This window comes from Candida dubliniensis, chromosome 3, assembly GCF_000026945.1.
Source record: "Candida dubliniensis CD36 chromosome 3, complete sequence".
NCBI lineage: Eukaryota > Fungi > Ascomycota > Pichiomycetes > Serinales > Debaryomycetaceae > Candida > Candida dubliniensis.
The window spans coordinates 1,772,007-1,795,429 of NC_012862.1; the positions used below are offsets into that span (position 1 = coordinate 1,772,007).

The window sequence follows — 23,423 nt, forward strand, 5'->3', positions numbered from 1 at the left end:
TTATATAATTTCTGATTTATTTATTTTTCAATTAGTCTTTCTTTTAATTCTTTTATTTCCTTTATTAATTATATAGATTTATAATTCTTGCATGATTTTTTTTTTATTTTACGTGCTCTTTAATTCAAAGGTTCTTTTGTTGTGTAAATATTGGTGTCGCACATCTAGAGATGAGAAATAAACATCAACGAACAAAAAAAAGTGAAAAAGCAAAAACAGAATTATCAACTCGAATTTCATCCACCATCACCTGCATTATTATTATTCTCTTCAAACATGATATGTTCAATATCTGGTGAAATAGCTACTGATCCAGTGGTGTCACCTAAAAGTGGTAGTATATTTCAAAGGAAGCATATTGTTAATTATATAGCCACCAGTGGAACTGACCCAATAAATGATGAGCCGTTAACGGAGAGTGAATTGATATCATTAAAAGTTAATGAAAAAGCCACAGCAATAGCACAACCTCCACCACCAGATCCATCAAATTCATCTATCCCGTCATTGCTTTCTACATTTCAAAATGAATGGGATGCGATAGTTTTAGAGGTGTTTACTTTGAAGAAACAATTGCAGAGTGCTAAACAAGAGCTTAGTATTGCATTGTATAGACAGGATGCTGCTGTTAATGTAGCAGCTAAGGCGATCAGAGAAAGAGATGAAGCAAGAGAAGCATTAGAAAAATTATCTCTGACAATAAATTTGTCAGATGTTCCAGATATGAACAATAAACCTGAAGAGATGGAACCTAAAGCTAAAAGACCGAAAAATTCCCTGTCCAAAGAATCACTGGCAAAATATTCACAAGATAAAGATGGAGCAAAGATTGATTCAGAACAGATTGAGAACATTGTACAGGCAAGAGATGAATTGTTCAAGTTGCACAAGTCTCAGAAAGTTAAATTGGCATTTGATGTGGATACTTTCTTGAAACAAAAAGGGGTCGATATCCAAACTATTTTTAAAGGTGAAAAGATTTCAACCTATGTTTACAATAAAGATATTGATACAATTGTCGCGGTGAGTCAAGATAAGGTCATCAAATATTCTTTTGATGATGGAGCATCCACAAAGTTGGATCTCAAGAATGTCAAGTTGGTGGAAATAAACAATAATGGTGTGGTTGCTGTGCTGTCAGGAACCAAGATCATGTTTTCCAATTTTAAAACAATTGAATTGAACTGTGAAGCCCAACAAATAATATGTCATCCATCACTAGATTTTTTTGTTGTGTTGGCAGCCAAGGAATGGTTTGTGATAAGTACTGATTCCATAGTAGCTTCATATAATGGTCTGTTATCGTTGGGGGCACTTCATTACGATGGTGAGATCTTGGCCACTAAAAATGATAATAAAATCAAATTGTATAGTATAGTTTCTGGTGATGAATTAGGAACGTTTACTCCAACTTATGAAAATATTGCTAAATTAGAATTTGCTACTAATGGATATTGGTTACTAGCTTTGTCAACAGCCGACAATATCAGCTCCATTCAGATTTTTGACTTGCGAAAGGGAACCGAAGTCCAAAATCTACAATTCAATGAAGTGGCAACCAAAAAAATTGGTAATATTATGTTTTATAGTTTACACAGTTTTTTTAAATATTTGTAATCTACATTTGTGGTATATACCGTATCTTTTTTGTAGGACTTGCTAAGAAGGTATTCTAAAAAAAAAAACACAAGGTACAAAAAAAAAATTATAATCGGGTGATGTAGTAGAAGATCCCACTCGACACTATCATAACTACCAAAGAACATGGCAGTTGACAAGAACAGATTAGACAATTTAGTTGAATCTTGGTTATCCATTGACATTAATCCAGAATCTAGGCAGGAAATTGAACAGTTGCACAAGAACGGAAACTATGAACAATTGGACAGGAAGTTGTCAAAAAGAATTGCGTTTGGAACTGCTGGGTTGAGATCGTCAATGGAGTCTGGGTTTTCCCACATGAATGACGTTACTGTTCTTCAGGCGTCCCAAGGATTGATCAAGTATTTATTGAAGAAAACACCAGCATCTATTGTTATTGGATACGATCACAGATTCAATTCTCAAAGATTTGCAGAAATCTTGGCCAGTGTTGCACTTACTCAAGGTGTGCAAGTGTATTACTTGGGATCAATTGAAAACTTGTCTGAAGAAACATTGAAATTAACAAAAGCAGATATAGAAAATGATAGCTCAAAAGATAGAGGATACGTTCATACACCATTGGTTCCTTTTGCAATTGATTATTATGGGGCATCGGGTGGAGTGATGATCACTGCCTCTCATAATCCAGCAAACGATAATGGTTATAAAGTGTATTATCTGAATGGATGTCAGATTATCCCACCTGTTGACAAAGAAATAGCTGATTCTATTGAGGAAAATTTGGTCCCATGGGAAGGTGTTTGGGATGTGTATGACAATATCAAGAAAGCAAAGCAAAAGGGGTTGTTGTCGCTTGTTAGGGATGAAGTTACAAAAGAATACCTCAAGGGTATAAAGGAGAAGCTAATTCAAGATAATGCTTTAGATTTCGAGTTTGTTTACACACCAATGCATGGAGTTGGGTACAAAATATTCAGCGAATGTCTTCAACTATTCCATGCCCTGAATTGGAAAGTTGTTTACGAACAAGCTCATCCAGATCCTGCTTTTCCAACTGTCAGTTTTCCTAATCCTGAAGAAAAAGGTGCGCTTGACTTGGCTATATTGACTGCCCAAAAATTGGGTTACAAATTGGTAATTGCTAACGACCCTGATGCTGATAGATTCAGTGTTGCTGTTGAAACCAAGGGACAATGGAAGCAATTGACTGGTAATGAAATTGGGTTTTTGTTTGCCATGTATGTGATAGAACAACAAAGGGAACAAGATTTAGGCCACTTGTATTTAGTGAACTCAACAGTATCGTCGCAAATACTTAAAGCAATGGCTGACAAGGATGGGTTCCATTTTCAAGATACATTGACAGGATTTAAATGGATTGGAAATAAGGCAATAGATTTGCAAAAGCAAGGATTCAAGGTTCCATTTGGATACGAAGAGGCTATAGGATTTATGTTTGACTTAGTCCATGATAAAGATGGTATTTCAGCTGCTACTATATTTTTGCAATTGTATCAGAAATGGTTTAGTGATGGTAAGATAGATGTGACAGATAAATTAGAAGCTGGGTACGCTAAATACGGTTGGTTTAAGGATTATAATGGTTATTACAGACTAGCTGATATGTCAACGTTAGACAAAATATTTGGAAATATTAGAAGCTCCTTTGGTGGTGAATTTCCAAAAAGTATTGGCCAATTCGAAGTGATTAGCTGGCGTGATTTAACAGTTGGATATGACTCATCTACTGTAGATCACAGTCCAGTTCTACCTGTCGATTCTAGCTCGCAAATGATAACAGCACTGTTAAAATTACCTGGTGATGATAATGCAGTTGTCAGGTTTACTTGTAGAGGGTCTGGTACCGAGCCAAAGTTAAAATTATATATTGAAGGGAAATCTACTGTTGATGAACAGAGTGCCAAAGAAATTAGTGTTAAATGTTGGGAGATATTAAAAGAACAATGGTTTCAACCAGAGAAATACAATTTAATAGAAAATAAACCGTAAGTAGAGTTGATCGTGTTTCTATAGTACCGGAATTATAAAATAACGGAGAAAAGTAAAACGAGGGAAATTTTTGATCCCACGAAATAAGTGAATGGCGTGCAAGGCGGCCACAGGAATCAAAAATAAATTGCTGTTTCCGGTGTGGAGAGTGGGACGAAAACAAAAAAAAAAAAATCTCTCTCTCTCATTCTCAGAATTATTTTTATCACTCTCTAAGCAAGGGAACAATAAAAGAAAGAAAATTTTTACAGCAAACAGAGACAAAAACAAGAGAAGGGAAAAAAAAAAAAAATTTACTTTTCTTGATACCACTTTCAACTATCAAATTGTTTTTACAGCATTTTCCAAAAAAATAACCACCTCAAAAGGGAATATAACAAGAGTTTTTTGCATTGAAAATAAACTATTCGGGCATTATTTAAGATGTCGTTTCGAGCCTTGACACCAGATTTATATGGCAAAAAATCCAAGAATTCAGATTTACCAGTGTATGTTTGATTAATTTTTTTTTTTTTTTTTTTTCACGTTGTTGTTGTTTTGTTGTTCAATACTAACGAGATTTATTTTTTTTTTTTTACATTTAGATTTAATAAATTTACCCCGAAAAAGCATTCAGATCGTGTGTTGATAAAGCGGGTTTTGTATACCTTGGTATTGTTATTGGTAACGTATACAATATATTCAAAAGTGTTGATAGGTGATAGTAGGATACCGCAATCACAGAATCGACAATCACCGACCAGCGACAACAATCACGAAGTGTATAAAGTTACAAAAGATGGGGTGTATAAACAAGAAGTTACTGGTGGAGTAGTGGAAGAGGAAGAACTAAAGGAGGTTACCACGGAAGATCTCTACAAGTCCAATGTTGATATTTTTGATTTAAATGAATATGAAGGGTCCCAGGAAGGTGCTAAAAATGGTGATATCCTATTATTTCTTATGCCTTTAAGAAATGCCGAGCACGTATTGCCAATGGCATTCTATAATCTTATGAACCTCACTTACGATCATCGTTTGATTGATATTGCATTTTTGGTTTCCGATTGTTCACCAGATGACACCACATTGGAAACTGTTTTTGAATATTCAGTGGCTCTACAAAATGGAACTTTGGTTGACAAGTTGAAACATGAAGAAGAGTTGAAGAACTCAGGCAATGTCAGGGGCACCAGTGATTTGTATCAATCGTATATGGAGCCATCTTATATTGAAAGCGTGAGGAAAGCCTATAGTAATCCTGAGTCGCATCATCCAAACTACAGGACTCCGTTTAGATCGGTTACTATTTTCAAAAAAGATTTTGGCCAGGTTATTGGCCAAGGGTTCAGTGATAGACATGCTGTTAAAGTTCAAGGGATTCGTAGAAAGCTAATGGGTAGAGCAAGAAACTGGCTTACTTCTGCTGCCTTAAAACCATACCATTCATGGGTTTATTGGAGAGATGCTGATATTGAAACGTGTCCTGGTGATGTTATTGAGGAGTTGATGCTGCATAATTACGATGTTATGGTACCTAATGTGTGGAGACCTTTACCTACATTTTTGGGAAATGAGCAGCCATACGATTTGAACTCTTGGGTGGAATCAGATGCTGGATTAGAATTAGCGAAAACATTAAATGAAGACGATGTCATTGTTGAAGGGTATGCTGAGTATCCTACTTGGAGAGCACATTTGGCGTACATACGGGATGCCAATGGTGATCCTCGAGAAGTGATTGATTTAGACGGTGTTGGTGGTGTGTCGATATTAGCACGAGCAAAGATTTTTAGACAAGGGGTGCATTTCCCGGCATTTACATTTTTAAACCATGCTGAAACAGAAGCGTTTGGTAAAATGGCCAAAAAAATGGGATTTCGTGTTGGTGGGTTGCCTCATTACACTATATGGCATATCTATGAACCAAGTGAAGATGATTTGAAAGAAATTGCAAGATTGGAAAGAAAGAAAAGAAGACAGAAATCATAAATAGAAGGAGGTGATATATATATAAATAATACAAACGTCAAATAGTTTTCGACTAAACTTATAGGTATAATAGATGTTTTTTTTTTTAACCTCAAACAAACGAACCGAAATCAAAAAAAAAAAGCTAGTTCAATGGTCAACAACAATTCTGATCATAAAAATTTCATAAAATATTATTTTTAATTTGATCAGTAGGAAGGCAGGGTTTTGTAATCCATGTGCTAATCGTATGACAAGCACGTTCAGAGATTGTTCACGCATCCATTTTAATCATCATATTAAAATTAAAAATAGTTTACGCAAGTCTCGAACTTCCACCACAATTTAATTGTAAGAACTGTGCGAAGACGTGTTTCTTCAATCCCATTGGGCCGAAGTTCCAGCTATGCCAAAGGCATTAAATTCTTTTTTTATAAAATTTTCCGCTTTTCCATACCAATTTTGCGTCACGTGATAAAACGAGTCTCTACAGTATTGTAAATGACTTGACTATTCAATAGATGGGGTAGTGTTTGAGTATAGTTGAAGATTAATGGGTTTTAAACTTGTGAGAGTGCGCTTAATATTGAGTAGATACAATTTGGTAAGTAATTAATGTTTGTATACTTTTTAAGTCCAAAAATTGACTAAATATATACAAAATACTATCAACGGCAATGCAAAATTCTCTCCATTCATATTTGCAGATCAATATTTTGTAAAAATTGGATACAAATATTTCTGAAAAATTTCTCAGGGTACTAGATTTGCTTTTAAGATTTATTTGACATTGAGGTATCATTTGAGAAACCATTTTCAGAATATTTACAGACACATAAACACAAGTTACAAAAGTACAAAAGTTGTGGATGCTTCGTAAAAGCTGCTTTTCAGATTATTCGTTAGATGATACACATGAAAGCATACACACAGACAGTAAGCATCCCTCGTAAGATCATAATATTGATTATAGGCACACACCCTTCCTACTTGCATGATTCTGTTAATTTAATAAGCTTTTGAAATACTACATAAAGCTTAAACAACAAAGATTAGTTTTTATTGTACAGCTAGACAGATCATAATAGAGAGAGTTGTGGAAAGTTTTATCGGGTGTGGAAAAGTGGGCAATTTAGAAGCTCATCAAGTAAGCCTGCGTGGCGAAATGGTTATCGCTTTTGACTTCTAATCAAAGGATTCCGGGTTCGAATCCCGGCGTGGGTTTTCTTATTGCAGCTTTAGCTCATCTGGGAGAGCGTCAGACTGAAGTATTTCAAACCTGAAATCTGGAGGTACTGTGTTCGAGCCACAGAAGCTGCATTTTTTTTTGAATATCAAACCTTTTGTGGATTAAACAATCATCAGGGTTGTCACTATCTGCTGTAGACTCAATATAACTCCTTTTTTTTATAGACTTTGTTGTCTTATAGGGTTAAGCCATAACATAAATTGCATATTTATTCACAGACACACACAAACATTAATAAACTATAAACTAAACATTAAATCTTCTTCTACGTAATCTTCTGATTTGAAAACATTTGAATAGTCATCAATGGCAAGAATATTTTTTGTTGTAGAAACACTGGCAAGGCTATTCTTGTGGGCAACCGATACAACGAGAATACTTTCTATCAACTTGAATTTAGTTTCAAATTGGCCAATGGTATTATTATCATTGTCAATTTCAGTGAGTTTGGCATTCCATTGGGCCAATTGGTCTAGTTCATATAAATTATTTTTTTCCACATTTTCACTATTGTTGCTGTGGCCATTCATTCGATTTACAAAATCAGACAAATTGTAGGAATTAATTGATCGATGGATTTTATTTTGTAAATAGGTATGGTCTTGATTAACTATTGATGATAATGATGAATTTGATGACGATAAATTTTCCTCATTTTCCAAATCAACATATAGTACTGAGGATTCATCAAATATCGAATCTATTTGTGATTGAACAGTCTGTGGGCTAATTTGACTACTGGTTGAATAGTATGATGAATATCGTTTCGAAGAAATTGGTGGACGTGACAATGTTTGTGATGATGCGTTTTTAGATTGATGATCAGTTAGAATTGGAGCACTTGAACGAGGTCTTAATGTCTTGACAACGTTCTGGTTTTCTTTATTGTCTTCAGTAAAACTCTTTTGGGAAGATAGTTTGGGCAGAGATATATTAAGATTGAATGAGGAGATACTGGCACTTAAAGGACGTGAGTTCCGTTTGCTCTTGGTAGAACCATTTTTAATATCTGTATCTGATTTCTTAGATCTCAAAGACTTTAAAAAGCTTGAAGATGACTTTGTATTGTTCAAATTAGATATGCTTTGACTGCGTAACATTTCAACAAGGGCATGGATGTATTGGCAAAAGACTTGCTGCAAACTATAAAGGCTTAAAATTCAATTAGTAATGGCTTGAAAGTTTCAACAAGGAATTTTCTATTTTTACAACTTGTTGCGGAGCAGATCCAAAATAAAAAGAATAGTCACAAATATATATATGAAAAAAAGTCCGTGGTTGGTATTTGATGTCGATATGAATCAACTTTAGTTGATATTATTATAATAATTCGATGTTGTGGGTATGATAAGGAAAGTTAGCAAATTTTTGAAGGAGGAGGTGGCTATTGATTTAGTTTTATAGCTACAGAAATAAACAATAGTTTCAACTAGTCTGTTAGAAATTTTAGACTGGTAAACAATACTACAGAAACTAACGAAAACAAGTGCAAACCCAGGTCGTGTATGGACAAACTGCCAACACGTCGATGAGAAAATAATAATCTATCTTGTTCCATTTTAACGCGAATTGGGCTAAATTGTAAACAATCAAATCTCACACAAAGGAGGTTTTTTTTCATACTGAATTTGCTCCTTTCAAATTTTGTTCATGATTTTTTTTTTACTCTTTTAAGAATTAATTTCTTTTTGTTTCCAGGACTTTGCGTTATTCTGATTATTATAGTCACAGTAATTACATGTGATGATTGATGAGGAGAGGGTTATTATTATAGAGTAGACGTCTATATATCTCAACTAATTGTCGTTGCTATTTTTGTTCTCCTGATTGTTTGATCCCTCGTTACGGATAACCACAAAATGATATATTCTATAGAAAAAACCTTAGGAAGAATACAACCAACTAGCCAGACGACAAATGAAAATAGGAACAATAATAATAATAGTAACATTAACGGCTCTTTGACTATTGTTGTTGCCACAATTGTCGTCTTTTGAGCGTTACATTATAACCAGGCTCCGTTGTATGGTCAAACCTCCATCAAATCTGTAATATGTTGATTTCATTAAAGAAACCCCAATTTTTTTGATTTTGTTTTTTCTATTTTCTGTTCGTTGAAAAAAAAAAAAAAGATTTGTTTATACTTTGTTTATACTTCATTTTTCTTTTTGTTGAAATGAGGCATTCTGATCAGTAGTTTGAGAAAAACCAGAACTAAGATTTGAAGTAGAATTTGTAGTAGACATTATAAAATTTTATATATGACAGTTAAAACAGTATATTATAGTTAGTTATCTAAAATCCTAAGCTAATACCAACTTTAAGGAAATTGGTCTCCTATTTCTAGTTGTCAGTAAAACGTTAAGACAGTACAGTTACAACTAGGTTGTACGTTTATAGTCAGTGAGATTTACACTGTACGAGGTACTCGAGTATGACCATTATTCACAACCACTCTTGGTCATTCCCCGGTATATGATTCTTCTAGCATATTGTACCACATACGTGACTTCCATACAGATACTTTGGACTTTCACAGTAAAATGACTATCAGTAGCTTAAGACAGTCATTTGTTAACAGTAATTCACATTTTGTGCACTTAGCAATACCATTTTATCTCTCTAGAACTTTCTGGTAACTTCCATTTTTCGTGTTCTTACGAAGTGAACATTACCATATCTCAACACTATTTATAGAAATAGTTACCGCAATTGACGTTCTTTCTGTTATTTTTCATTCGATTTGGTCATTCTGATGAAACTAAAAAGATAAGAACACAAAGAAAACCCTGAAATTCGTAACAGTACAATTGTTATCTTTTTGCTATAACATTGAGCTTATGTTAATTTTGATCAAGAGAAAAGAATATAAGAGATACACCAGTGATGTATATTATTAATCTAATGGATCGATTAGTTTTTGAGATTAGGCTACTAACTGCAAAAAAAAAAAAAAAAAAAATAATAATATACCGATAACTTACTAGTCAAATCACATTCTTGTAAATCTCTTATTGTTCAAGAATTTTATTTGTAAAATCGATGAGGAGTTAGTCGTAATAATGGAACGCATTACATTTAACCCCAAACCTAGGTTTATGAATGATTTAAACAAAGGGAAACATTTTGATTATTGACAATGTTACAACGACATGAAATTTCTTTCTAATTTGTTATTTTATTGGTAACCATACTATAGAGTTTTTTTGGTGGTATTTTATCTAACTATAATTGGTGTGCAAGACACAATTGAAAACAATTGGCAACCTCATCATAATCATCCTGGATTCTATTAGTTGACGATTTTCTATAATGGGATATATTAGACGACAATCTATAGGAATTGCTGATTGCGCAAATCCTCCTATTGTCATTGGGAATAACAACTTTGAAGCATGGATATACGCAACTCATTTATTCGTCAAAAATGAAAGTACTTTGTTAAGTTTCATTGTTTGGTTGGGAAGTTTTGATTACCTGTACTATACCTGTACACGCTGTAAACATCTCTATTTTTCACTGTATATTTCATATCTATCTATGTACAAGTAAGGCCCTATTGTTCTCACATCGTCAAACCCCAAAAATTGTTTATTCATAGCTAACACAATCATTCAATCCAATAATCATATTTATTAGTTTCATCCAATTCAAGAATATCATTGTAGGCAGATTCACTTGATTCATCAATTTGTAAATACTGATTCAATTGATTATAATCAGATGATGGGGACAGCGCCAAGAATGAAGATGGATCCAGGGGAATTTTGCTTGGTATCAAACGACTATAAAATGGAGTCTTGCCAATGTCACTAGTAATAAAACTTTTCATTTTGGTTCCATCAATCAATTTTTTCGGAGATGGAGGATCAATATAATTCAAAATTGGTTGACGAATGATTGCTTCTAAACTAGGATGTAAATATAACACCATTAACTCATTAGTTAATTTTTTCCCCGTAGGTTTAATATTGATATATCCAATATCTTTAATAACTAAATCAATGGTACCATAAAATGGTGGCACAATGTATCGCTTATAATAACCACGTATTTCATTTCGTTGTTGCTGTTGTTGTTGACGATTGACAATAAAGTGACTACTCATCGATGTGGGAATTTCATTGCGTTGTAAAATTGAATCAACTTTTTCAAGATTTTTAAATTTATGTAATGCAAACCTGGTGACATTTCGTATTTGATACATTGAATCTTGTCCTGGGAACTGTAAATAACCCACTCCATTTAAACTCAACACTTGTCCATTTTTAATGGTATCAAATTTCGATTTCAATGATCCGTATTTAAAAGTGCTTGTCCCTTTAGTTATTCGAGCAATCTGCTTGTGATTCAACTTATCAAAAATATCTTGCATATTTTCATTTGTGGTAAAACCTGGAACATCAAATAGTTGTTTAATACCATCAATATCAACAGGAACTACATCACGAGTGAATCCAGGAATATGTGAAGTTCCTGGGCCATTTTTGGAGCTGAATGAATCAATTAGTCTATCCAATTGTTTAAAATCTTTATTTTTCAATGAGGCGGAAGAAGATTGCTTACCGTTCGGCCTTTCGTTTTGCCTTTGTTGACGAGCCTCATATTTCCAATGTTTAACATGATGATTGATTAATAAACTTTTCACTAATGTTGATTTACCACAATTTGTATCACCAATAATATATGCATAATTGGGGATAAAATGATATAAATCATTCATTTTCCAACGATCTTTGCCCGAAGCAATGAAAACATTTTCTCGAGGCACATTGAATCGTTTAAACATATAGTTTTGTAAAAACTTTTTAAAATTATTATAAAAGGCAACGTTTGTTTTTGGGATCAAAATATCACTCTTTGTCATAACAAAGAAAATCTGTTGTGGTGGTCGATATTGGAAAATCTCTTGATTTATCCCCATGGGGAAATCATTTGCACTGAAAACATAAACCAAGGGAGCATCTATTGGGATAGTAGATAACACTTGTTGTAATTTAGGAATGGGGAATTCTGACTTGTTTAAATTATCTCGCTTTGGGTCATACACACTTTTATTCTTGGAATTATAAATAACATCATTGCAACGTTTACAACTTAAACTTTGTCCCTGCTGAGTTTTTTGAACTTCTAATGTGTCACAAGCATCTTCTTCAACTGGTGTTACCTGTTGTAAACTTGGTACCGATGTAATTTTCTCATGCTCCTGTTTTGGTGCACTAAAATTGTTGATTAATAAATTTCTATCTGATACATCCAAATTTTGTAGTATCTTTTCATATTTTTTATTCAATTCAGAAGTTTTAGATTTGTTATCAGTATTATTATCGTTTTGACCAGGTAGACGATAAAACCCTGGTTTGTCGGGGTATTTATCTTGTAATTGAATCCCACACGATCGACATTTTGATTTACTTAACAAGTTATAAATATATGTTTGGGGATGTGCCTGTGAAGAATAGTATCGACCAAGTGATATACTAACTTTTCGTAGTAGTACCAACCTACTGAACATTATGTTTTATAGAAACAAACTAAGATAATGTTGTCTCTAGAAAGAAGAGCAGTTGTAATTTTTTTTTTTTTTTTTCATTGCATCAACTTTTCAGACATACTTATATACAGGAATGAAAAATTCTCTGTTGTTGCCTAATTGAAGGATTCGAGTATTGATCGGGGGTGTTGCTAGTATTAAAACATGATCTCTCAAGAATGGAAACTAGTCCTTGATTAAAAGTAGTGTGTTGTAATAAATAGGTCCCAAAAAAATCAGGAAATCCTATCAATATCATATACAAATCCATAAATAGGTGACTAAACCGGTAACTGTGTTAGTCCAATTAAGTGACATCACCAACAAAGTTTGATAGGTAGGATGGAAGAAAACCCCCACAAAAGCAAGGTGTTGTGGTGCAAATAACGATTTTACAACTATATCTGCTACCTATATAATGTGTATACTTATACCAGATACGAGAAACTTATTGGCATTCTCTTCAGAACCCATAAATTCGTCTCAGATATGGCTTATTCGTTTGAAAAATATAACCGACCAACCGGATGTCAGACAAATTAACAATATCACACAAAACATTAGATCACGACTATCGTTGCCATTTCATCCAACTATGGATGTATTTAGGTGGGTTTTTATGCATATGCGATGTAGCAATGCACACAAAACTGTTGTTAAGAAATTTGTGTGTCTAATGACGTAAAAGAGACAAAATCTCCAACAAGAGGAGATGAAACAAAAAAGAATCTACAAATTCTTTAAGCAATAAGAACCGAAACAATTGAATGTTGGTTGCTGCCTTTAATGTATGTGTAGTTGTTATTATTTACTCTTGGTACAGCTGCTGTTGGCGTGCATTGGTTTTCTACAGTATTACTATTTTGATCTGCAAAATTCCATTCCTGAGTGTGTCCTTTGATGAATAAAAAATGAAATATTGTATTAATCTAGGGTGGGTTGATTATTGCTATTGTTGGTAAGGGCCAAGGTTATAAATGCCGAGTCACCAAAAAGTCAATAATTGAAGCATGATGAATCACGTAATCAGAATGGGTTTATTGAGTATAATCTTATCAACTCCACCACAGACTCCGATAAACGAAAAAAGAGCTTTGAAGTACTGTTATACCACACCAATCAATATTATCTTGTTAGACATACATTTCTTGTTGAATCTACTTTATTCGTTATTGATATAATTACCTCTCTTGTGAAATCAAGGGCGAGAAGATGAAGAGGAAGATCCGGAAAAAAAAAAAACCAAAAACCTAAAAATTTAAAAAACTGTTAGCTTTTAATTATTTTTGTTTGATGCGGAGAGTGGAACGTGATTACAATAAAGCTCTAAATTTAATGAACAATAGAGTTATGATTAATTCATTATGCATAGTTTAAGGTTGTTGGTGTAATTGGTTGGTCGATTGTCCAATGTCAATGATACCGTTTTAGGTAAAAGAATGGTAATAACAATTACAGTAGTTCGCACTAAAAAAAAAAAAATGAATTAAAAGATACGAGCTGCTGCAATGCATAAGCACGTAAATGCAATTTAGATATGCTCAATGGCTTATTTTATGATTTTGGGAGGATTTGTCTGTTATTTTTAACATTCCTTTTTTTTTTTTTTGTTCAACATCATCATCCCGTCACACACCGAGGCAAAATTAATAATGTCAGTACTAAAGAATTGAGACTAAACACAATATGAAATTGGCAAAGCTTGAAAACAAGGAGAGTTGATGACCACGGTAGAAAAAAAAAAAAAAAGAAATATATCAAGAATAAACTGGGAAGTATTTAAATATCAATTTATGAACTACTGGTAGAATCGCGAAAGCAACAAATATGGGAATGTTTTCTGATTTTTTTTTTTTGTTTCTTCATTGAAGTGCTAGATCTGGATTTGATTTATATTATTCTTTTTTTTTTATCAGCTTAATTCAAAATTGAATACATTTAGATTGATTTAAATATTTTAAGACTAAAACAGCTTTTAAATTGAGAAACTCTAAAATTTTAAAACAGTTTCATGTCATTGAAAGCAATTGATAATGAATGAATTCGTCAAAGCTTGGTCATGATGTGAGCATTTCAAACTAAACTTATTGGGTTTGGTTTGTTTTATATTAAGAATATTCAAATTTTCTTTAAAGCCAAGTTGTGGTTTGAGAAAAGCATACCTGGATGACAGTAAAAATACATTTATAACTATCATATCATTAACATGTATTTGTCACCCCCCTGATAATTAGTTTGTTTGCTATAAATACATGTTTTTTGTCATAAGTATACATATCTTGAAATGACAGTTGGTATGAATCTCCATTTCTATTCATTTTTAAACTTTTCCCTATTGTACATCGCACCAAATTCCTTTCCTAAATAAGTTTAAACTCATATATTATGTTTAAATACTTTCTCTTATTGTCATATTTCTGTTCTATATTTGTCATGGTGAAGATGATGCAAGAGAACAAGTCTTGCTAATACTCTGGTTTTGAGTTTTAAAGTCATAATTGTAATACACTCTGTTTGTGTATCAGATGATTATATTTAATATCAGCTAACATTGTTGTGGCTGTTGTTGCTTAGTACAACAACACACATATATCTTAGAAGTTCTGGTGTAATGATTGCAATCACAACGACAAGAACCCCACAACAATAATCAACATCATTTTACACCAAAAGACCTTATCATTGACATGGATAAGTCTTCTGGGAAATTAAGTTTTGTGATAGGAGTAATTATTGTATATTTAACTACTAACCAACTGATGAGTCCTTGATGCATATTCCGGACTTACCCGAGTAAGTAACCAACTATAGTGGGACACCCCCCCCCCCCAAAAAAAAAAAAGTTAATACGTACTCAGACATGGCACTGCTAACTGTCTTCTCGTCATTTCTCGAGTTTGTGAACCTGAACTGTTAAGTTTTTGTGAACTGCTTGGAGTCGGGTTAGGCGTATAGAGATTATTTGCTGCTGTTTCCTGTCCTCCCTGCCAATTTACAGGTTGTAAAACCCATAAACATCCATGATGTAACTTCCCAAATAAATTTAAAAGCTGAGACATTCGATTATCAGCAGTAGTAGCACTTGCAAAGCTTGATTTTAGTAATTACAAACACCAGCTTGAACCATAAACAAAGATTTTAGTTTTCATTCAAAGTCACCAATTTCAACAAGGTTTAACTTTTAGGTTCTGAAATCATACGATTTAGGTTTTTAATTTACTATACTATAAACTAAGTTTAATTAACCATAATCTTAATGATGATGGAGATAGAAGAAAAACCAAAAGAGGGGGGGGAGAAAAGACATTTAAAGTTGATTATTACAATCAATTTGATTTTTTACGTTATGAATTCTACACAATTCTGTTACCAAGTGATTAGATAATAGTAACATGTTGTGTTAGGTATACAACAAGCAACCTTAATAATAATTGCGCCTCCCTCTCACCTTTAGGATTGCTTTGTAATTTGTGTAATAATAATAGTTAGCAGAATTGAATGAGGTTGTGTTTTTTTAAAACATGTAACTTTTTTGTTGGACAGAATTATGTAAGATCTTTTTTGATGATGGCAAGGACACTTTTATCTATGCAAACATATTGAATGTGTGTGTTCATATCACTGTATATCTGTGTAGTTTTGTTTTGGTCTGGAATGGAATGGATGAAAATCACAACTGTTAGTATCCAAGTAATGGAAGGTAAAAAAAGAAAAAACGAAAATTGTGGAGGGGGGGAGGAGGAAAGAAGGTGGGAAAATACGATTTAGGAGAAACACGGGTGCAAAGTTTAGCCATAGAAACGAAAATTGGCAAGAGGGGAAAGGCTATCACATTTGGTTGATGAGAGAGTTTAAAAAATGGTTGTTAATTTAAACGGGGATAGGGGGTAGGTTTAATTATAAAAAAAAAAAAACATTACAACTGGAAACTGCTACCAAAGAACAAAGGAGGCTATATATATACATTGACCAACTCCACGAAAACAAAACGAAACACAACACAAATCAAGATCCAAATAAAAGTATAGTTAAAATTGAATTTACCTAATTTGGTAATTGTCCATTTGGCAAACTTTTTTCTAAAAAATTTTAAAACACACAAGGTATAAGTTATGGTTAGGGTTAGGGTTAGGATTAAGGTTATAGAGAATAGTTAATAGTTTAAAGACTATAATTATTATTATTGTTACCATTTCGTCTTTGTTTGGGGTTTGTTGCAAAACTTTTTTTGTTTCTCAGTTGTTCAATATTGCACCTATAGACAATGTCTGTTCCATTAAAATACCAAACTATAACAATAGTGATAATAATGACATTATTTGATTGGGATGAATATGATATTACACTATTCTTTTTTTTTTTTTTTCGTTTTAGTTACTTATCACTTTCATACCATAAACTCTGTTGGGCTTTAACTTTGCCACAATTAACGTTTCGGGGGGTTCTTATTGCCGGTTTTATTTCGTATTGTTATTATTATTGCTTGATTTGGTTGAGATATGTTAGACCGATTTAGGATTGTTCATTATTATTATAATAACCAAATGATTATTTTTTTACTGCAAAAGCAATTTGTTTACTAACATAAATAATACCAGTGATGTGCATTATTTTTTGGATCCATCCGCTGTGACAATTAGTGATCCCCGATATAACTATTTTAGACCAGACCATCAAAAAATAAATGGAAGAATGGAAAAGTGATTAAAAAAAAAAAAAAAAAAAAAAAACAGATGATGCAATTTGCAAATATCCGTTGATTGATATTATTACTAATCACCACTGTGGGTGTAGAGTTTTATAATCTTAATCAAATCAGCCAATTGAAATCTTGTTATATGCCTACTTGGTTTTGGGGCGGCGGACGATGTAATAATAATACCACATACCCATAGTTAATGATAATCTTCCCCCTATGAAAATAATAATGGAAAAATATATTGCAAATGTATTGTTCTTGTATGGGAAGCTGAATAGCAAACCACACAAACGCATTTCAGTCAACTACACATCAAGCAATTAGTACCAACATTTATGTAATATTGTGTTATTATAATCTTACAACACACTTGTCGTCAAATCTTCAAAAAATATTATTTTCTTTCTTTTCTTTTATTTGTTTTTACTTGTTGCTTTCATGTAAGATCAAGTTCAACGGTGTTGGATGACAAAACTTATAATAACGATTAATCATAGAATAGGTTGATATTATTATTTCGTACAACTATTAGATTGGATGACAACCTCTGCGACGAGGAAAACAAAAAAAAAAGGGGCCACAATAATATATGGATCTTCGGCTAACTAGATTTTCGGGTAACACATATAACCAGAGATATATACTGGGTTAATAATAATTATCAAGTTATTATTGTCTGATAATTGGTGTATTCATGAAATCATCAAGTCGCAACATCTAAAAATTGTTTTATTTAATTTCATGAAAGAAAGACAAAAGAATATATATATATATAAGTGTGGGTATGTTTACGTGTCTGAACCTATAGGGATGGCTGAAAACAATCAAGATGGAAATTGTTTATTTCTTTACAAATTTTCTTTATTTTGCTTTAGTTAATCATCCAATATTCTTTATATTCACTATATTATTATCAATAGTGGGTTGGTTAGTCGGTTGGTTGCTATTCTTTTTATTCCTTGTCTGTTAAACCGAGAACAACAGAGTAGAGAAATAAGCAGTGGGCTATTTGTTGGGTTATACTAAAAATCTCGCAATATGGTGATGGTGGAAAAAATAATAATTGAGATACGGAATTAGAAGAAAAAAGAAATAAAAATAAAGTGAAACAAAAAGGAACTGTAAAAGGTTATTCTTGTGCGTGAGTAAAATTGCATATATGCGCAAGTGCCTATTTGGCATTAATATGGATGGAAATACAATAAACAGAATTACACGCACACACACACACCTAATAATCAATTTACATATATATAATACGCTCTTCAATCTGAATTAAACACCCGATTTGTTTGTTATATACATCGGAACAACTTGTAAATAGTGTTTCCAATACACCTTTAATAACAATCGATAAAGTGTGACTGTATTGTTGGACAAACCAAGACTAACAATAGAAGACATTCAAAAACCCTAAGCAAGCAGCAAGTGTAGCACAACAACAACATGCAATATGTAATGTATATTATGCATAATTTTAATCTTAAACTTTAGTAACATGATAATATAATATAAAATAACATTTATCTGTTGATAAGAAACCAACACCAGAAGAAGAATATGCGTACCGCCCCCTTCCTTTTGCTACATATCAACTAATATAGAAAAGGCAAACGAGTCGAAACCTCAAACAACAATGTATGTTTCTTTCTCTCTAAGATGTTACGATAATCTTTATATTTATAGTTCGAATGTGAAACACACATAAAACAATTACATTATTTGCTAAACAACATTGTGAGTCTATCCATCCAATCATTTATCCCCCCCCCCCCTGGGGAAAGAAAGAGGGTTTTGTTAGTGTGGACAATAATGCAAACGAATTACAAGCAACAACCTCGATCAGAGGTAATAGTTTTACTAGCAGACATCTGTGTATGTGTTACAATAACAAAACTATATTGTCTGGATAAATCGTATTTAATTATTGTTTTGTTAATTGTTGCTCTGTTTCATCACGGTGGTGACGAAAAACGAACCTCCGCATCATGTTTTTGAGTTACCTGACAACAAATAGATAATGTGTTTCTAAATCTTTGTTTACTGTCTGGAATAACAATGAAGAACACACAGCTTTGTAAAACAAGATAGACTACTTTATTCTCTGGTGATGATAAACACCAGAAGTTAAACTTAACTATAGTTGGTTGGTTACAGTTTCACAATATAAAATTGTTATTAATGTGATGTTGTAAATCGGACAAATCATAAAACCAATTGTCAATAGTTTTTATAACTTAAACATAAATTGTCAGCAATCCAGATTTTAATTTTTATTTTAATTTTACTTTGGTTACATTATTATAACGATGCCAATACAACAACCATGGGAGTATTTGTTTCACAACACATTCTGCATTAGAATCGAATCTTCTTTTCTTCAGTCCAATTTCAGTTTTTCGCATGTAAATTTTCTTTTTCCCACCCCCTCTTCACCCCCTCCACGCACTACCACCACCCACCACCTCATCTCTCGTTCTCGGTTTTTCTTCACCCCCCTCCTTCAGAAGCCTCCCCTTTTTTTCTACCATATTTTTGCATTATGCATTATGCATGTATTGTGCATATGCATAAAAAATAATAATTACTGAATAATAGAATTTTTGTTGTCTAAAATTTTTACTTGAAATACTCTTGATAATTAGGTATTATTATATTCATGCAGCTTTCCCCCATTGGTGAAATTGGAATTGATTTCATGTTCGTTGTATTATTGTAACAAATATCAATTAAACGATCAGCCAAAACAAATCAAGTGGTGATTTCTGTAGAACTTGGAGGACGACAAAAAGGTGGTTGAGCTTTAAAAAAACACCCATAAGATTTGCCAGATTTTGATGGTGATGCGAGGGAGAGACAGAAAAAGAAGGAAGAAAAACTAATTGTTGTTGCTGTTGTTGCTTGGAAGTATAAAGCATAAAGTTGCTTTCGTTGTTGAGAAAGGAAATTGTTAGTGTATATATATAGAGAGAGATGTAGATATCGTAATAATTATGAATACAAGAAAATGAACGAACATGAACAAGAACAAATGCAAGTCTATCAACAGCAACAGAACACAAAATCCACAAATAGAAACAATAATTTTAGGTTTTAGACAATGCATGCATGAAAAGGAAGAATACTTTAATGTAGGAATTATTAAAATTACTGATTTTCCTTTTCTTGCTTAAAGTGTGACAATAAATAATCATAATCAAACAATCAAATCATAGTAATAATAATAATAACAATAATATTATTATTATTCTATTGGTATAATATAGTTAAATAGTTTAACAATGTCATAATAGTATATTACTGTTATTATTATTATTATTCTCTAATATTACACAAATGCATGATAATAAGGATATTTTCCACTCTTTTTTTTTTCTTTACAATTGTTTGTCCCCCCATACACAATACTAAGAACAATGATTACTCACTAAACTAAATTTAGACTATGTGTATGAAGTGAATGCGCTTGATTAAGCCTTTTTTTTTTTTTTTTTTTTTGGTATGTTTAACTAATTGATTGAAGAATAGTAGTGACAATGTATACACAAAACAAAAATAAGAACACAATAAACAGAAGCAGAAGCAGAAGCACTAAATTGAAACATAAACAATTAAAAAAAAATAATAGTTTAATTTCACTAAAATATTTCAACAGATTAGACAAAATTCTAAAAACAAAAAAAGAGAGAGAAAACACACACCAATTACAACAACAACAAAATTAAAAAAGAAGAACAGCAAAAAAGAAAAAGAAGAATCCAATTTCAACAAAATTTTTTTCTTTTCTTTTTCTTTTTCTTTTTTATCAACCTCTTTTTCTTTCGATTTTCACTTCTTCATACGCTATATCAATACATTTTTTTTTTTGATTAATCCATATCATTATCGACTATTCCTCGAATTAAGAATCTTGATTTTTTGCAACATTTGGAGTTTTGATTTAATACAAGGACCACAAACATTTATTGATATTTTCGAATTACATTGTATTTTTTAATATTTTCTTGTTACATCAGATTTACCTACACCCCTTCCTTCAATCACCATTGGCAAATTTGATTCAAATCCATTCACACTCCCCTCCTTCTCAGATTCAATATTACTCTTATACTTGAACTAACACGCAATCAATATCAATACATAAATGCCAGTATCACCAGTAATGACTAAATCAACTTCAACGGCTTCAACAACAGCCAATACTACTTCGTATGATACTGCTGCCACACAAACATGGATCACTTGTGGTGAATGTGCAACCACTTTAGGTTTAATTGTATCGGCCATCAAATCATTTGAAAGTGCCGTGAATAGAGATCCAGCAAATGCTACTGCTTTAGTTGGATTGTGTTCTTCCCTTAGGTTAAATGATATCAGTGTCAACGAAACAGTTGGATCACAAGCAGCCATTGAAAAATTGAATAAATCTCTTGAATCATTTCCAAGTTTATCCAAGGAAGCCAACATTTTCAAAGAATTGTGTGAATGTTATTTATTAGTTGGGTTAAATGATCAAGCTTATCAAGCAGTTCAATCTGCAATACAATTGGCTCCTCAAGACGCTTCACTATGGTTATTGAGTGCTCAGACCCTAATTAGAGCTGGTGCAAGAGCTCATGCCACTGGGAGTTTGGCCCACTGTTTATCACTATTACCAGATGGCACATTTTCCCTGACTGATATTGAAACTGCCAGAGCTGCCCATGCCGAATTGGCAGCCATATCAGCTGCCGATGGTAACATAGAACTCTCAATAAAAGAATTAAGAGCAACATTAGAATTACCTCCACCTCCATTATCGAGAATTGACGAGTATGTCGCGTTGGTTTGTGCATTGGCATCGGCTTTGGAACGTGACAATGATATTCTTGGTGCCATTAAAGTTTGTGAAGATGGAGAACTGGTGGTTGGCAATTCTCCAAGAATACTAATGTCCCATGCTTATCTATTATTGTCGAATAGCAACACCAACGATAAGGACGGCGCTGCTCAACAAGCCATTAATTTATTGGCCAAAGTTGTTGATATAGACAATGAAAGTGCAGTACAAGAGGGCAGTGACTTTTTACCCTGGTATTTATTGGGTAAAGCATATTCACATTCAGATCCTCGATCAGCCTATGATTCTTATCAAGTTGCATTGCGTTGTGCTTCTAATTGTTCAATTATTTGGCTAGCTGTGGGTAAATTGTATTTGGAGTTGAAACAATTGAAAGATGCTTTAGAAGCATATTCTCAAGCATTGAAACTACAATTGGGAGACGGCTCCAATGGCACCGCTACTGCCTGGGATGGATTAAGTTGTGTTTATGAAAGATGTGAAGATCAATTGATGGATGCATGTGATGCTTGTAACAGAGCAGCAGTATGTTTCAAAGCCATGGGTGACATTAAGAGTTGTCGCTTCTTTGAAGATAGAGCCATTGCCTTAGAAAAGGCTTCTAAAAAAGAGGGACCAATGTTGAGTTTAAGGGATCCACCCGACGTCCCAACTTTTTTGATCAGAGATATTGTTGCATTGGCACCCAATGAAAGAATTTCATTTACTCAACAGCAACTACAAGCTCAACAACAGGCTCAGCAACGTGCCCAAGAACAGGCTCAACAGCAACAAGCACAACAGCAACAGCAACAACAACAAGCACAACAAGCGCAGCAACAACAACAACAAGCACAACAACAAGCGCAGCAACAACAACAAGCTCAAAAATCGCAGCATATACAACAACAGAATCATAATCAATCACCTGTACCCCCACAACATCAAGAAACAGCTAGAAATAGTCCTCAAGTACCAATTCAAACTCCGCAACAACCACCAGTTCAATACCAAGGTCCAGCACCACCACCACAATTACCACCTCATCAACAGTATCTTTATCCTATACCAAAGAATTCGCCACGCCAACCACAATTATCAACTCCACAAATTCAACATTCCTGGTCTCCTCAACCCCAACATCTTCAACATCTTCAACAATCGCCACATCAAACTCAACAACAACAACAACAACAACAACAGCAGCAGCAGCAACCTGGTCCTCATCAACAGCAACAACAATTCTTTTACCCACCTCCACCACTTGGTCCAGGACAACCACAACCAAATGGAGGACCACATCGTTCGCCCATGAACCCCCCACAAATGATTCCTGCAGGTGGTGGCCCTTATGCTATGGGTCCAGGAGGTCCCAACAATGGTGCCCCTGGCTATTACAACTATGTATCTGTTCCTGGCAGTGTACAAAACCTGCAATATTCATCACCAAACTGGAGAAGATAGATACAATAGCAACCATTTAAACAACCAGAGGAGAGGATGTGTTTTATTTATTTATTTACGAATTAGTTTCTGTTGACTTTAAAAGTGTATATGG

General features: G+C 33.2%; 6 protein-coding genes and 2 non-coding genes across 8 annotated transcripts, besides 1 other annotated feature; 6 read left to right on the forward strand and 2 right to left on the reverse strand. All coding sequences in view use genetic code 12, as the record gives it.

Annotated features, from left to right (window-relative positions):
• Nucleotides 1-276: 276 nt before the first annotated feature.
• On the forward strand, nucleotides 277-1,617 carry CD36_87390 (pre-mRNA-processing factor, putative; the record flags this gene model as incomplete). Its single annotated transcript, XM_002419594.1, has 1 exon — nucleotides 277-1,617. One exon carries the CDS (start codon nucleotides 277-279, stop codon nucleotides 1,615-1,617), a length of 1,341 nt encoding a protein of 446 aa, XP_002419639.1.
• Nucleotides 1,618-1,764: 147 nt separating this feature from the next.
• On the forward strand, nucleotides 1,765-3,615 carry CD36_87400 (glucose phosphomutase, putative; the record flags this gene model as incomplete). The annotated part of the gene is made up of 1 exon (XM_002419595.1): nucleotides 1,765-3,615. One exon carries the CDS (start codon nucleotides 1,765-1,767, stop codon nucleotides 3,613-3,615), a length of 1,851 nt encoding a protein of 616 aa, XP_002419640.1.
• A 423-nt stretch (nucleotides 3,616-4,038) lies between these two features.
• VAN1 (mannan polymerase I component, putative) lies at nucleotides 4,039-5,586 on the forward strand (the record flags this gene model as incomplete). The annotated part of the gene is made up of 2 exons (XM_002419596.1): nucleotides 4,039-4,103; nucleotides 4,200-5,586. 2 exons carry the CDS (start codon nucleotides 4,039-4,041, stop codon nucleotides 5,584-5,586), a joined length of 1,452 nt encoding a protein of 483 aa, XP_002419641.1.
• A 1,130-nt stretch (nucleotides 5,587-6,716) lies between these two features.
• Nucleotides 6,717-6,789, forward strand: tRNA-Arg (TCT). Its single transcript has one exon. It is a non-coding gene; the product is annotated as a tRNA-Arg (tRNA).
• An 8-nt stretch (nucleotides 6,790-6,797) lies between these two features.
• CD36_tRNA_0061 lies at nucleotides 6,798-6,885 on the forward strand. Its single transcript has one exon. It is a non-coding gene (tRNA).
• A 168-nt stretch (nucleotides 6,886-7,053) lies between these two features.
• Nucleotides 7,054-7,914, reverse strand: CD36_87420 (conserved hypothetical protein; the record flags this gene model as incomplete). The annotated part of the gene is made up of 1 exon (XM_002419597.1): nucleotides 7,054-7,914. One exon carries the CDS (start codon nucleotides 7,912-7,914, stop codon nucleotides 7,054-7,056), a length of 861 nt encoding a protein of 286 aa, XP_002419642.1.
• Nucleotides 7,915-8,983: 1,069 nt separating this feature from the next.
• Nucleotides 8,984-9,501: a mobile genetic element.
• Nucleotides 9,502-10,424: 923 nt separating this feature from the next.
• Nucleotides 10,425-12,329, reverse strand: CD36_87430 (mitochondrial protein, putative; the record flags this gene model as incomplete). The annotated part of the gene is made up of 1 exon (XM_002419598.1): nucleotides 10,425-12,329. The coding sequence occupies one exon, from the start codon at nucleotides 12,327-12,329 to the stop codon at nucleotides 10,425-10,427; it is 1,905 nt and encodes a 634-aa protein (XP_002419643.1).
• An 8,861-nt stretch (nucleotides 12,330-21,190) lies between these two features.
• On the forward strand, nucleotides 21,191-23,329 carry CD36_87440 (general transcriptional co-repressor, putative; the record flags this gene model as incomplete). The annotated part of the gene is made up of 1 exon (XM_002419599.1): nucleotides 21,191-23,329. The coding sequence occupies one exon, from the start codon at nucleotides 21,191-21,193 to the stop codon at nucleotides 23,327-23,329; it is 2,139 nt and encodes a 712-aa protein (XP_002419644.1).
• Between the last annotated feature and the right edge of the window lie 94 nt (nucleotides 23,330-23,423).